The 15,592-nt window shown below is 47.0% G+C and overlaps 1 protein-coding gene across 2 annotated transcripts in view; it reads right to left on the bottom strand.

Annotated features, from left to right (window-relative positions):
- Window positions 1–15,592, bottom strand: part of GLB1 (galactosidase beta 1) — a 96,739-nt gene that overhangs the window by 64,910 nt on the left and 16,237 nt on the right. Inside the window, exons 2-5 of one of the 2 annotated variants that reach the window (XM_082849102.1) lie at window positions 9,408–9,577; window positions 6,923–7,073; window positions 6,329–6,389; window positions 4,740–4,834 (exon numbers count right to left, since the gene is read on the bottom strand). In XM_082849102.1, the coding sequence (XP_082705228.1) occupies window positions 4,740–4,834; window positions 6,329–6,389; window positions 6,923–7,073; window positions 9,408–9,577 (477 nt within the window). The remainder of the gene's footprint in view (window positions 1–4,739; window positions 4,835–6,328; window positions 6,390–6,922; window positions 7,074–9,407; window positions 9,578–15,592) is intronic. The other variant, XM_082849103.1, reaches the window with a different exon arrangement.

Here is a 15,592-nt window from a genome sequence, read left to right as displayed (position 1 = left end):
TAATATCCCCAAATATCTCCTACACTCAGTCCTCAAAACTCATTTTCCAAAAAGCAACTTAGCATAAAAACCTACCTTCTAATACCTCCCAGAAATAAGGAAAACAACCAATGTGTTAGTTTTCAGGTTGTAGTGATATTGTCCCCTATAATACGTAACCGATACTTTACACATTACATAAATAATAACTTTCCATGGCAGAAATATTAAAAAATGAAGAAAAATCATCTGTTAATTCAGTGGGTAGAGGCCAAAGGATGTTGCTAGAGATCCTGCATTGTCAGCCTCCACCACAAAGAATCACTGGGTACAATGACAGTAGTGCTGAGGGTGGTAACCCCTGCTCTGAAGTGTCCATTCTCAATGAGGTGGAGAGCATCCCCAAGGAGGTGGGAGCTGATTTTTATAGGATTTAAAAAAAAAAAACCTTATTTTTCATATAAAGTATAGATATATGTACAATTACACAGTATATCTCAGGTATTAAAATTTCATGGGGGGCAATTAGAAAAATATGTCTAGAGAGGATCTTTAATGGGCGACAATGAAAAAAAGGTTAAGCAATGTTGCTCTAAAGCAATAAAATGAATGACCTTCATTTATTTCCAATACACCAGAAAATCCAATACACCAAAGAATCTTAGAGGTATAGAGGTTGGTGAAAGAAGCATGACACTGAAAAATACACACGATACAATTTCCCGAATAGAAAATCGAAATCAGTCAAAACCAAACTATCAAGTCTTGGTGTGCACATAATTGGTAAAAGTGTAAAGAAAAGCAAGAAGCTGATGGCTACGAAAGTCGGAACAGTGAGAAGAAGTGGGGTGTGATGAAGAAGGAACCCTGGGAAGCTTCCAGGGTCCTGGCCACGTACCATTTCCATCTTGGTGGTCATTCTGTAGCTGTTCTTGTCATAATGCTTCATTATTGCACATTAATGTGTGTGTGGTATACTTCACAATTTTACAAAAATTTAAAAATTTCCCACACATAACAATTTCTACCTGCACACAACGCAAAACAAATTTTTGTGATCCTAGGGATAGGTGGCCTTTGAACATGAGCATAAGAAACTGTGAGCCTCCAGAAAAGAGGTGCCCAGTCTGAGAGTGGTTGGAAGAGATGGTTAAGGAAGCTTCCCCGCAGGGATTGCCCGAGGCAGCTCTAGACAGAAAGGCACTCGCTGGTCAGGGAAGCGGGAGAGGTAGAGAGTATTCCTGCAAGGAGTATGCTGTTGGCAAAATTGCTAGTAGCTCCATGAAGCCTATGGACAGAGTCGGGGAGTGGGAAGGGAGTAGGGAGTGATGTAGAAGAACTAGACACCACCATCATCATCTGCAAAGCACCTCCTCCCAAATGGTTTAACGCACAATGGTTTTCTCAGTGAGAATCCCTCTGACTATACTTTCATGTTATGGGTTCAAGAAGCAAAACAGGGCTTCCCTGGTGGCGCAGTGGTTAAGAATCTGCCTGCCAATGCAGGGGACACGGGTTCAAGCCCTGGTCCAGGAAGATCCCACATGTCGCGGAGCAACTAAGCCCATGTGCCACAACTACTGAGCCTGTGCTCTAGAACCCGCAAGCCACAACTACTGAAGTCTGTGCACCTAGAACCTATGCTCTGCAACGAAGGGTAGCCCCTGCTCGCCGCAACTAGACAAAGCCCATGTGCAGCAACAAAGACCCAATGCAGCCAAAAATAAATAAATAAATAAATAATTTTTAAAAGAAGCAAAACAAGGACTTCCTGGAGGTGCAGGGATTAAGACTGCGCTTCCAGTGCAGGGGACGCGGGTTCCATCCCTGGTCGGGGAACTAGGATCCCATATGCCGCGAGGTGCAGCCAAAAAAATAATAATAATAAATTAAATTAAAAAAAAAAAAGAAGCAGCAAAACAGGTAGTGGTAGGCCAGTATCAAGGACTTCACAGGTCATGAAGCCATCCTGCAATAGAAGGTGTTTGCCACTCACACAGAGCAGGAAACTCCCCTTGGATGACTGATCCTGATACTCTGATTAGTGCCTCAGAAGTCCCTTTGGAAATAATTGAAATAAATCTTAAGAAAAGCTTTGCAAATACTGGCAAGGTACTGTCCTCCTCGTTTTCTTTTTTCTCCTCTTTAATTAAAAGCTACTTAAATGGCTGTGTCTTCCTTCATCATCTGGCTGCCAAGAAGTTCAGAGCTAAATTTAAGGGTCGGCTTTAGCAACTAAGAGGGCCCAGAGCCTCTGCACCTCTCGTTCTTTTCTGGCCACGCCACAAGCCAATGTCATTGATTTTCACTTACTCTTTCAAATCTTATTTATCCATTATCATCATTGTATTAAGACAAAATACAGGACTGTAGTTTAAACAGGATTGTAATAAATGCATATACCTAATTTGGTTAGGTTTTTAGAGAAAGAGAAAAGCTCAACATTCGCAAGACAGCTTCGTGCTGCGGTCACAGGCATCAGAGGCCCAAGAGTCCCTGTGCAAACCTCAGCTCTGCCTCTTCTTATCCAGGTGGCTCCACCCATCAAATGTCTCTTTGTCTGTAAGAGGTGAGTGTACCTACCTCACTGGGTTGCATGAGGATTCACTGAGCCAATACATGAATAGGGCTTTTGCACAATACCTGGCACCTGGTAAGTGCTCAGAAAGCTGGCGATAAAGCTTACAGTCAAGTTCTCTATCATTGCCAACGAGAGGAAAGCAGAGGTGTGTGTGGAGGCGGGGGAGGTAAGAGGAGAAACACACAGAAAAGGGCTTGAGATTCATAGACGAAGTTGCAGTTAGCCTCAGAGGAAAGCTGATTTTTCTAGAGTAGGAGTTTGCCAACTTTTTCTATAAAGGGCCAGAGAGTAAGTATTTGGAGCTTTTTGGCCATATGTCTCTGTCTCAACTACTGAACCATGCTATTGTGGTTCACAAGCAGCCCCAGACAATATATAAATGGTCGGGCATGGTCATGTGCCAGTGGCCTTTATGTACAAAAACAGGCAGAGGGCCAGGTTTGCAGGTTGCAGGTCTTTGTTCTAGAATAATTATCTCACCCTGTAAGCTCCTTGATAAAGCAACAAAACACTGCAGACGTTTTCAGTTGTTCCTCTTCCAAAACAGCAGGTATAAACAGGGCTAATCCCTCATGATGAGTACCTCACAAATTGGATGAAGCAAATTTGTGGGTGGAAGGCCCCCACTCCTAATTATCAAGGGGCAAAAGGATTAGGTGGGATTTTAGCGGGTGGAGATGTGACGGGGGGAAGGGAGAAGAAGGAAGCTGAGTCCTCCGGCAGGATCCACGGTCAAGTTCAAGTCATCTGAGGTTGCCAGGGATGGACACGGGAGGAAATTCCCCCCAAGACAGCCAACTTTGCTCTCCCTTGCACAGTTCATATTTGTTGACATTGTGGTGCATTTCAATAACCAAAAGGTACAGAAAAGCCCTCAGCAAAAATTGAAAGTGATTTCCGCAGAAGCAGAGACTAAAATGCAAGGGAAATTGAGGAAAACCTGAGATCAAGAGAAAGGAAGAAGACCCAGCTATGCAGATACACCCAGTTTCAGCCTTGAAATCTTCATACAGGAAAATGGGCTCCTGTAAGCTTAACTGGTACAGACTCAGGACAGGTGAGGGGCAGTGAGTGCTATCAGTACACCCCTCTGGGAGTAGCAGCCTGGCCTCTCTCCACCACGCAGGGCACCCTGGCCAGCCCAGCTCTCTCATATCTGAAGGGCATGGAAATAGCCAGGCTCCCTCCCCACAATGACCGTCCCTGCAAACACTCCACAGTGCTGTTCACAAGAAGGAAATCTGGCCCACGCTCCCCTAGGGAGCACCGCATGCACCCCCTTGCTGGTCCGGGATGCAGCCAGTTTTACATAACGTATTCTTTGCAATCAGAGCATCCTTGGTAAATGACCAACAGACATGGTTTTGTTTTACCTAAGTATTTTTACAAACATCAAAAATCATCGCAGGTCAAGTGTACCTATTTTTCACTTGAAAAGTTCTTGCCACGTGATATACCTCACAATCTACCAGTCACTGCAAAGTGAAAAACACATGGAAGAAGGAAAGTGAGGGCAGGAAGTGGGAGAGAAAACACAGTGGCCCCAATTCACTGCATCCTCTTTCCACACCCATGGAAACTGACGGCCTAGGCAGTGCAGACGCCAAAGTGGGTCAGTCCATGCTGCATCCCTGTGGCCAGAAGGCAACGTGGCACCGGAGAGGAGCCAGGCTGCAACACCTGCCAGCTGCGTGACCTTGGCCAAGTCACTTAACCTCTTTGAAGACGGTGGTTGGAATAACTGAATAGCATTTGTAGGGTATCCAGCAGAGAGTCTCACACAGCAAGCATTCAAAAATGGTAATGCCTCCCCAGAATGCAATTTAAATCAAAGCACCATCTGTGGCATTGCCTCTTAAAGAAACAGACATATGAAGATAAACAGCAAGGACCTACTGTATAGCACAGGGAACTATATTCAATATCTTGTAATAACTTAGAGTGGAAAAGAATCTGGAAGAGAATATATATACGTATATATGTATATGACTGAATCACTTTGCTGTATACCTGAAACTAACACAACATAACAAATCAACTATACTTCAATTTTAAAAATTAAGAAGAAAAACAAAAAGAATGAAATAGACACATGAGGTTCATGTCTGCTTCGTTCCCATATATAATGTGGATGGATGGAAACCTCCCCTGACCCGGCCAGGCTCCTCTCTGCAGTTACCTGCATTGTTATAATCGGCCCTCCATTCTGATAGAGGAGGGGCCTCATCTTGGGCAGAAGGATTCCCAACCACTTGTCCACAGCTGCAAGGTAATCTGGAAGACAACCAGGTTTAACACCATCACACACCTTTTTCTACAAAGAGACACAACACAGCCTATTACCCTGGGGCTGGCAGCAGAGATTGAACAGACTGGATTCAACAACCACTTTCTGAAATGGGGGGGCGCTACATGCACTAAAAGTCTGCTAAAAGTTGTCCTGCTGGGCTTCCCTGGTGGCGCAGTGGTTGAGAGTCCACCTGCCGATGCAGGGGACACGGGTTCGTGCCCCGGTCCGGGAAGATCCCGCATGCCGCGGAGCGGCTGGGCCCGTGAGCCATGGCCGCTGAGCCTGCGCGTCCGGAGCCTGTGCTCCGCAACGGGAGAGCCCACAACAGTGAGAGGCTCGCATACCGCAAAAAAAAAAAAAAAAAAAAAAGTTGTCCTGCCGAGAGTTGTCTCCTCAGTGGAGCTCTGAGAGGACAAGGACCAGTATGCCTGGTATCTGCCCCTGCCATTAGGACAAAAAGCCTGCAGCACAGGAGGCATCCACCAATGTTTGTTGAATGACTGAGTGATGTGTCCTCTCTGTCACAGTTGAGTTTTTTTAAAATTAAGTTCTAATCAATTATACATTTACATTGTCAAATGGGGATAACAGAGTACATAGGTCATAAAGTTGCTGTAAGGATTAACTGAGATAAAATGTGGAAAAACACTAATATACTAAGAGCGTAAAATGTGAGGGTAGTACACTAAGAAGGAAATGCATATAGAACATAATATACTAGCCTTTTACACAGCAAATTTAATCAGTGTTAGCTGCTCTTATGACCAGCTTCATCACCAAGAGAAACTGAAGCCTTCAGAAGACAGAAATGCAGCTAAGAACTCTACTCAATTCTCTGTAATGACCTATATGGGAAATGAATCTAAAAAAGAGTTGAGATATGTATATGTATAGCTGATTCACTTTGCTGTACAGCAGAAAGTAACACAACATTGTAAATCAACTATACTCCAATAAAAATTAAAAAAAAAAAAAGAATAGCAGCTAAATGGGACCTGCAGATCGATCAGGGTTTACAGCTAGACAAGAAAAAAAATCTATCATTTTATCTATCATTTAGTTATCTAACTCTGTAAAAGTAGACAAAGGAACTGAAGACACCGCAGCTACTGAGAAATCCAGTGACACCACCGCAGAAACTACATCTGCCATTCTGATTAGCTGGGAGTCAGCACCAGCATGTCGTATTCTAAGAACAGAGGCAGAGAAAGCATTAAAATCAGCCAGTGAACCGCAAACAGGGCCCAGTGCCAACTCAAAGAGTTCCCAGGGTATCAGCGAGATCTGGTCAAGTTGTTCGAATAATCCTTCTTTCCTAAAACATTCAGTACCTGGAGGAGCATGATGAACACTCACACTTTCGCTAAACTTTCAGAAGCATTCGCCCAGGAGTACCCCAGCCTTCGAAATACCTGACTCTTTTGATATAAATTATCTAAGCTTTCTTAAATTCTCTTACGACATCTGTAACAACTTACCTGGATCACAAGAACGGAGAACAATAGATTCGTTCTCTAGTAGCCAAGCAGGTAATCCTCCCTAGGAGAGGGGAAAAAAAAAAAAGGAAGAAGAGGCCATGATAAGGTCTTAGGGGAGACAGAAATTACTATTAGCAGTGAGGGGAAAGAAGAAAAATGTCATGGAGAAGGGGTATTTGAGCTGGGCTTTCTGGGTTGTAACTTTCAGGGCAATTAGAAATTGTAAACATAATAAAAATAAGATCACTGGGCATGAATGCAATGTTTTGAGAATCAAAGCCTTTTCTACAGATTCCTCCACTTAACCTCACAACTACCCTGTGAGGCAGACAGAGGCCACACCATGAACTTGTTTTTACAGATGAGGAAACTGACTTCTGTACGTGACCACCAAGAGGAGGACCCATGCCTTGTGACCCCTCCCTGCTCCTCTCTGCCTGGGCACTGCTCAAGGTAAAAGACAACTGGGTTTGCTCAGTCACAGGCCCGTGTTACCTGGAATTAGAGACTTACCAACGCTGCTTTAGTTCACTTGCCTCCAGATCCCTGCCTGACCGCACACCAGGCAGGCAGGGCAGGTCTAGCCGCACTCACCATGTCCCACTCTGCACAGATGTAAGGTCCAGGCCTCAGGATGACCAGCAGTCCCAGCTCATGTGCCAGCTGAATGAAATGCTCCACGTCGTGGTCCCCAGTGAACTTGTACTGTCCTGGCTGGGGCTCGTGGAAGTTCCAGGCCACGTACCTGCCAAGACACACACAGCCCCTTCCTGGAAATAGCTCAAAAATCCAGGTGTCCTACATGAATTTCTGAACAGTCTGCAGAACTATAAACCTGCAGGACACACAGACATCTTCCTAAGGCAGACGCGCAGAAAAGAAGCCTTCTTTTGAGCTTTCACAGCAGCTACCAAGAGAATCAAACTTGTGGGGAACACTTTTAAGTGTATGACCCTCAAAGAACGCCCATTCCTATTTAATGCTTGACTTAAAAAAAAAGACAGAGTTCATGGACACAAATTACTGCTATGGAAAAATTACTTATGCCTATGTAAGGGCTTAGGAAAAATGAAAATATCTGTGCTACAGTAATAAGAGGCATACTTATTTTATTTTATTTTTTTTTGCGGTACGCGGGCCTCTCACTGCCGTGGCCCCTCCCATTGCGGAGCACAGGCTCCGGACGCGCAGGCTCAGCGGCCACGGCCCACGGGCCCAGCCACCCCGCGGCACGCGGGATCCTCCCAGACCGGGGCACGAACCTGCGTCCCCCGCATCAGCAGGCGGACTCCCAACCACTGAGCCACCAGGGAAGCCCCATACTTATTTTTTGAAAAATATTTTTCAATAAAAATGGGAAAACCTCCAAGCCCTGCGTTCTCCTAACAAAAGATTTTGTCAGGAATAGCCCGAAGGAGGTAAAATAACAAAAATTCTGGGACTTCCCTGGTGGCACAGTGGTTAAGAATCCGCCTGCCAATGCAGGGGACACGGGTTCAAGCCCTGGTCCGGGAAGATTCCACATGCCGCAGAGCAACTAAGCCCGGGCGCCACAACAACTGAGCCTGCGCTCTAGAGCTTGTGTGCCACAATTACTGAGCCCGCATGCCACAACTACTGAAGCCCGCGTGCCTAAAGCCCATGCTCCACAACAAGAGAAGCCACCACAATGAGAAGGAGCCCGCACATCACAATGAAGAGTAGCCCCCGCTCGCCACAACTAGAGAAAGCCTGAGTGCACCAATGAAGACCCAATGCAGCCAAAAATAAATAAATAAATTTATAAAAAATAAAATTCCGACCAGCTCCTTAGGCTGCCTGCAGCATGGGACACAAACTTATTTATTTATTTATTTTTAAAAGTTTATTTTTTAAAATTAAATTTTTGCCTGCGTTGGGTCTTCATTGCTGCGTGCGGGCTTTCTCTAGTTGCAGCGAGTGGGGGCTACTCTTCGTTGTGGTGCACGGGCTTCTGCTTGCGGCGGCTTCTCTTGTTGCGGAGCACGGGCTCTAGGCGCGCAGGCTTCACTAGTTGTGGTTCGTGGGCTCTGGAGCGCAGGCTCAGTAGTTGTGGCGCATGGGCTTAGTTGCTCCGCGGCATGTGGGATCTTCCCGGACCAGGGCTCAAACCTATATCCCCTGCATTGGCAGGTGGATTCTTAACCACTGCGCCACCAGGGAAGTCCTGGGACACAACTTTAAATATGAAGCCACCCACTGCCATCACAAAGGTGTCTTTGATGACCCCTGGCTTGTGTTTTTCTCCCACAATCCCATGGTTTCAGGGTTCCCTGGAACAGTCTTGGTCCCCCAGAACTTAGTGTTGAAACTACAGACATGTCCCAGTGGCCCTAGAACCAGAATAACAAGTGGGATTCTTCCTAACTATCTGTCCCAGGAATCTGCCGCTGGGTTTTCTCACCCTTTATCTTTGAAGAGTTATCAGCAATCCACATCAGCAGTGCAGAAACCAAAGTGGCCAGCCACCCCAACTTCCTTCTCAATTAGTCACTTTACAACAGCAGAAGAGATAAGGAGAGATAGTTTTGGGGTAAAATTCTGTAACCTTGGGCCATGGAATCACCCCAGCAGAACCACAAAGACAAACTAGGTTTCAGGAATCTACCCAACAAGGCATATCCCTCTAGGAGCTGAGAGGAGCTATGGTTGCCTACCAACACCCTTATCTTCAAATCTCAGCGGAACCTCTGTCCAAACACATGTGCCTGGGCAAATTTCAGTTTCGCCAGCTGCAAACAAGAAGGGTGACCTTGGAGAAATGGCATCATCCATGTAACGTGCCCTGCACACAGTAAACGCTCAACCATTGTTACTTCCCTTTGCCCTTTCAAGCTGATATCCATTCTACGATTTCTGGTGACAAAGTTCAAGGTTGGAAGAAGTAGTTAATTGTCTAAAGAAGGGACACTCAAGCCCATGACTAGCCTCTCCCGGGACCCCAGACCATGCTATTCCCCGTTCTGAGCAATGAAACAGCTGCACCGAGAGATGCAGCTGGACCCTCCCTCCAGGGGTGGGTGTCCAGGCCCAGGTGAGAGCCCAGTGCCCTCCTACTTACGTCTGGATGGCATTCAGTCCAGCCATCTTCATCTTCAGCAGCCGATCCTTCCAGTAGAAACGGGGCACGCGGAAATAGTGAATGCTTCCCGAGATGTAGCGGAAGGGCTGGCCATCCTTGAGGAAGCAGTTGTGGCCGTAATCGATCTCGAAAGTCCTCTGGGAGGCGTTCTACAGAGCAAGGACGGAACCACATGAGAACTTCCACCCTCCGCATCTCAGAAGCAGACGCTTCAACAGTGGCAACTGACTCCCTACCCTCTTAGTCTGTGTACGTTCTTGATTCTGGGCTATAAAGCAACCCACTGCTAAGTCAGGGCATGGAGGAGCCACGTGCAGGATTCCAGAGGCCAGCACCAATGTGACAATCAGTGGGTGAGCTGCAGAATTTACATGCCCAAAGAGAAAACCCTGCTGCAGGGGACTCTTCGCAAGGTGTGGCGAAGCTCAGTGTGCTGGGGCTGGAACACACACACGCATATCCTGGACTCCATGGCTGTGACCTGCCAGAGCTCTGGGTGTCCCTCAACAGGAATGTCGTTGTGCTGAAAGCAACAGATCAGAAGTCCGAAGCCCTGAAGCCTTATCCTAGGTGCTGCGCTGAGTCCCACAATGACTGAGCATCCCTCTCTAACCCTGCATCTCTTCATCCATAAGTATGCAGGATGCCAGACTAAATGAACTCTAAGGCAATATGTGCGACCCAATTTGTAGGTTGTGAACTCAATTTGGTGATGATTGGCACTTTTTTTAATGGAAGAGAATAGAAATATCAGTGTATTGCACATAGTAAAGACAAGTGTTTTTTTAAAAATTTATTTTATTGAAGTACAGTCGATTTACAATGTTGTCTTAATTTCTGCTGTACAGAAAAGTGATTGTTATACACATATATACATTCTTTTTCATATTCTTTTCCATTATGGTTTACACAGGATATTGAATATAGTTCCCTGTGTTACACAGTAGGACCTTGTTGTTTATCCATTCTATATATAATAGTTTGCATCTGCTAATCCCAAACTCCCACTCCATCCCTCTCCCAACCCCCTCCCCCTTGCCAACCACAGGTCTGTTCTCTATGAAAACAAGTGTCATTTTATGAAATTTTGTTATATATACATATATAGAGTTGCATATGGTTGTACGTCTCTGTGGGGTTGAGATGTAAGATGTATTTCTATTAGCAACTAATCAAGATGCTTTTTTTTTTTTTTTTTTTGCGGTACGCGGGCCTCTCACTGTTGTGGTCTCTCCCTTTGCGGAGCACAGGCTCCGGACGCGCAGGCTCAGCGGCCATGGCTCACGGGCCCAGCCGCTCTGCGGCATGTGGGATCTTCCCGGACCGCGGCATGAACCCTTGTCCCCTGCATCGGCAGGTGGACTCTCAACCACTGCGCCACCAGGGACGCCCAAGATGTATTTCTAGAAGTCAAATCAAAGTTTGAGAAACACAGTTTGGGGATCACTTCAGGAGCTGAAATGCTAGGATTTGAAAGGGAAGATCTCTGGGACTTCCCTGGCGGTCCAGTGGTTAAGACTCTGTGCTTCCAGTGCAGGGGCTTGGGTTGGATCCCTGGTCAGGGAAGTAAAATCCCACATGCCATGCAGCGTGGCCAAAAAAAATTTTTTAATTAAAAAAAAAAAGAAAAGAAAGGGGAGACCGCAAAGGGGAGGCAGACTGTGAGGCAGAATAGAACACTGCCCTCTGGTGGATATAAAAAGGCAGCAATAGACCTCAGGTTCCAACAGGACAAGGGCTAGAAGAGACCATTTAATTAGTGTCCTCCATTGTTGGTAAGATTCCTTGTGCATCTTTAGGCTTTTTTTTTTAAATCTCTTTTTCATAGCAGCATCACAGTCCATGAGAGCTTTGGGGGTTGCCCTTGAAGCCATACCTGGAAACATCAATGAGAGCAAGGGTCCTAGATCACACTTGGCCTGAAATCCAAATATAAAGTATTGTGACTGTGGGAATTCCCTGGCGGTCCAGTGGTTAGGACTCCAAGCTTCCACTGCAGGCGGCCCGGGTTCAGTCCCTGGTCGGGGAACTAAAGATCTTGCATGCCGCCAGGAGACTGCTTAGGGGCAACTGGAAAGCTTTACTGTATGTGAGTTACTAAAGCTAACCAAAAATAAACAAATAATTTAAGAATCATTTTTTAGAAGGCCAGAGTGTCAATTTAATATCTCCAAACAACGCTTTAATTGCTACTCAAAAGCAAGAAACTCACATGATTTCTTATACTAGGTGCCCCAATGGATGACTTTGAAAACATCTCGCAGCATGTATATGATTAAATGTCAAATAAGGGTTTCCCACAAGTTCTTTGAGTTCAAAGGTGGCCCATATGTTGGGGAAATTGTTTGTACAGGTAGAAAGGGAGTGAGCAACTTCGGGCAGAACTGGGAAAAGGAAAGGGCTGTTTGGAGTTCGCTTGTCTACGGGAAGGGATTTGGAGAAGCAGATGAGGTTGGAGAGAAACGATCTGGGCAGATGGTGGAATATGGCCTTTGTCCCACAGAGCAGAGCACCCCTGCATTCAATCAACCTCAAAATCCAGCCCAAACATCAACCTAACAAGCACTTGCAAATATTACAAACACCTACTATGTGCTGGGTAATAACAGAGGGGAACCAACAGATGCAGCCACAGACCACATGAAGCTTCTGTCTAGCAAGGAAGAAACCCAAGATTCGACATAGTGAGGCCTACAGAGTAAAATGAGGATAAAACCACCAGGTTGGGGCTTCCCTGGTGGCGCAGTGGTTGGGAGTCCGCCTACAGATGCAGGGGACACGGGTTCTTGCCCCGGTCCGGGAAGATTCCACATGCCGCGGAGCAGCTGAGCCCATGAGCCATGGCCGCTGAGCCTGCGCGTCCGGAGCCTGTGCTCCGCAACAAGAGAGGCCGCGATAGTGAGAGGCCCGCGCACCGCGATGAAGAGTGGCCCCCGCTTGCCATAACTAGAGAAAGCCCTCGCACAGAAACGAAGACCCAACAGAGCAAAGATAAATAAATTAATAAAAAACTCCTACCCCCGACATCTAAAAAAAAAAAGAAGAAGAATGGGTCTAAGCTGAGCCCCAGGATGAGGAAGAGTTAGCCAAGGGGATGGGCGACACAGGCAGAGGAAACTGTGAGCCCTGGTGGAGGGGGCTTCACCCTCCTGAATTTTTTCCTAGTAAAATGTTGACACAAATTAAAAAGTCAGGGGCAGGGACAATTGGAGAAAGGTGGTCAAAAGGCACAAACTTCCAGGGACTTCCCTGACAGTCTAGTGGTTAAGACTCTGCGCTCCCACTGCAGTGGGTGCAGGTTCAATCCCTGGTGGGGGCACTATGATCCCAAATGCTGCGTGCACAGCCAAAAAAATAAAGAGGTACAAACTTCCGGTTATCATAAATAAATACCAGGGATGTAAGGTACAACATGATGACTATAGCTAACACTGCTGTAGGATATACAGGAAAGCTGTTAAGAGAGTAGATCCTAAGAGTTCTCATCATAAGGAGAAGAAAATTTTTTCCTTTCTTCTTTCTTTCTTTCCTTTTTATTTATTATTTCTTTCCTTTTTATTTTATCTGTATGAGAAGATGGGTGTTAGCTGAACCTATTGTGGTAATCATTTCACAACATGTAAATAAATCACGCTGTTCGCCTTAAACGTATCCAGTGATGTATGCCAATTATTTCTCAATAAAACTGGAAAAAGGTTAAACTTAAAAAGTGGATGAAATAAATGACGGTTTCTATGGTATGTGTATTGCATATGAATGTACATACACACACATGATGAAATATTATATACATTCCGAGAGTAATGACTTATTCTTGCCACTGTGGTAAGATCTCTGAGACAGAATAAAGAGAAGGTCAAGAGGTGTTTTTTAAAACACACCTGGGGACTTCCTGGCGGTCCAATGGTTAAGATTCCGCACTTCCACTGCAGGGGGGGCGGGTTCCATCCCTGGTCGGGGAACTAAGATCCCGCATGCCCCGAGGTGCGGCCAAAAAATTAAAAAAACAAGAAACTTCAAAAAAACACACTTATGTCAGCTGCTGTGGATAGTCCCGCGCGAGTTCAGTGTACAGTGTGCTGACAGTGTCTCATCTCAAGCTCACCAGTCAAGTCTTTGTGTCTTCCCACCCACACGCCACGGGCACCTGCTCACCCAGAAGCCCAGGTGTCGGGGGGAGTCCACGCACCTCGGAGCAGCCCTCAACCACTGGGAGTGGATAACTGCACCCTCTTTTTTTTGTTGTTGTTGTTGTACGCGGGCCTCTCACTGTTATGGCCTCTCCCGTTGCGGAGCACAGGCTCCGGACGCGCAGGCTCAGCGGCCATGGCTCACGGGCCTAGTTGCTCCGCGGCATGTGGGATCCTCCTGGACAGGGGCACGAACCCGTGTCCCCTGCATCGGCAGGCGGACTCTCAACCACTGCGCCACCAGGGAAGCCCCACCCTCCTCTTTTAGGCAGGCAATTCGGGAGACGTTCTGTCTGCTCTCCAGGAGGCCTTGGCAGAATCACGGTCCTGTTGCCCAGAGTGAGAATCTGTCCCTCTTGGACCGCTTCCCAGATCACCTGCACTCCAGCCCTGGTTTCATGTTTTACTTCTAGAGGAACCCAAATTAAGACACTTGGTACCAGAACTGTCCTAAATAGCAGATCCTCAGGATGTGAGTCAATACCTGGATTTCTCATTTCCTGTGCGTCAAACAGCAGGAAGAACCCTACAGCTGGTGCTAAGTGGGTGGTGACGGCCCATGGTATGCAAACACACACGATAAGGCCCTCACCTGTGCAGGACTGGGAGGGGGCACGGGCAGAGGGGGGGAGTGGGCATCTGCATTAGCTCTACCCGTGGAATGGGGCTGAGGGGTGGGTGCTGGTAATTATAAGGATTGTGAGGTTGGCTGGTTTTTACTAACAGATTGGAAGCTTTGAAGAAAGAGACCGGTTGACAGGCTCAAATCAGCCATCAAGGCACTCATGCCACTCAAGGCATTCTGTGAATGCCAGAGGCTTCCATGGCAATGTTTAAAGAGACCTCCATCTCCTGCCAGAAAGATAAGGCCAGGACTTAATTGGGGAGGGGGAGGGGGGACACTGGGAGGGGATCTTGAGGGGGCAGAACACAAGGCAGACAGAGGGGAGTGTATGGACATGGTGCGTTCTCCCATGTGTGAGCTGTCATCTTGGTAAAGGTGCCCAACCCAGTCCCTGTGCTGTTGGAACCCAGTTCCTTGGAACTTGGACATGATATTGACTTACAGGAAATGAGGTGGAGGTGCCCGGACTGCCATGGAATCCTGAGGAAGGTATGAGATGGTTCCAAGAAGTGAGAAAGTAAAAACGGTGACCAGACACCCCAACATCTGACTATACTCCCCGGAACTGGCCAGAGAACACACCCTTCAGTAAGGAACACAGCAGTGAGGAGGGTCCTGGTGTCCTCCAGAAGTCCCCTGAGGGCTGTGCTCTGTGGGCAGGGGGTGACAGAAGATGCTCCCTCGTGTCTTCGAGGGTGATGAGATCCTGGCATAACCAAAGAGGTACCACTTAACCGCCAGATGCAGATGGACATAACCACCACCACAAACAGCTAGGCCAGAGTGGCAGCTGGGGCATGTTGACAGAGGTGACTTCAGGCAAGGGCTCAGAAACCGCAGCATTCCTAGAGGGCGAGATGGTTGGCCAACCAGTGAGGGTGCTGTTTGATGTATCTCGCAAGAAAAAAATCAATCACTTGTGAGCAAAAGGCTGAGGTCAGCCCCTGCAGTGGAAAATCATGACTCCTTCATCTGGTTCCCAGCTCTGAGGTGGTTCTACAACAAACAGCTGATGGAAGGAAGGACTGGATGGATCCCCTTGAGGAAGGGCCCTGTGATGCCACCCTAAGTACACACAATAAATATTCCTTCCCCAGCGAGACTTAGGACACCTGTGTCCTAAGGAAAGTGCACCCCCAGACCTCATGAGGACTGTTGGATGCAGTCTGGGCTGGTATGTGTATACCAGGGCTCCTGAATGCCACCATCCCCACCTTGTTGCCACGGGAAAGGGCCCACGTCCTTCTCACCAGTCAGAGGACCTACCCTATGGCGATGTCCCTGGTTCTGAGTGCAAACTGGGATGGTTCTACTTAACAGCCCCCAGAAGCCTCCCCATGAGTAACAGC

This window comes from Leucopleurus acutus, assembly GCF_964270905.1.
Source record: "Leucopleurus acutus genome assembly, chromosome: 10".
Lineage (NCBI taxonomy): Eukaryota > Metazoa > Chordata > Mammalia > Artiodactyla > Delphinidae > Leucopleurus > Leucopleurus acutus.
Note: the sequence above shows the minus strand (reverse complement) of the source record. Positions and strands in the feature narration are given on the sequence as shown.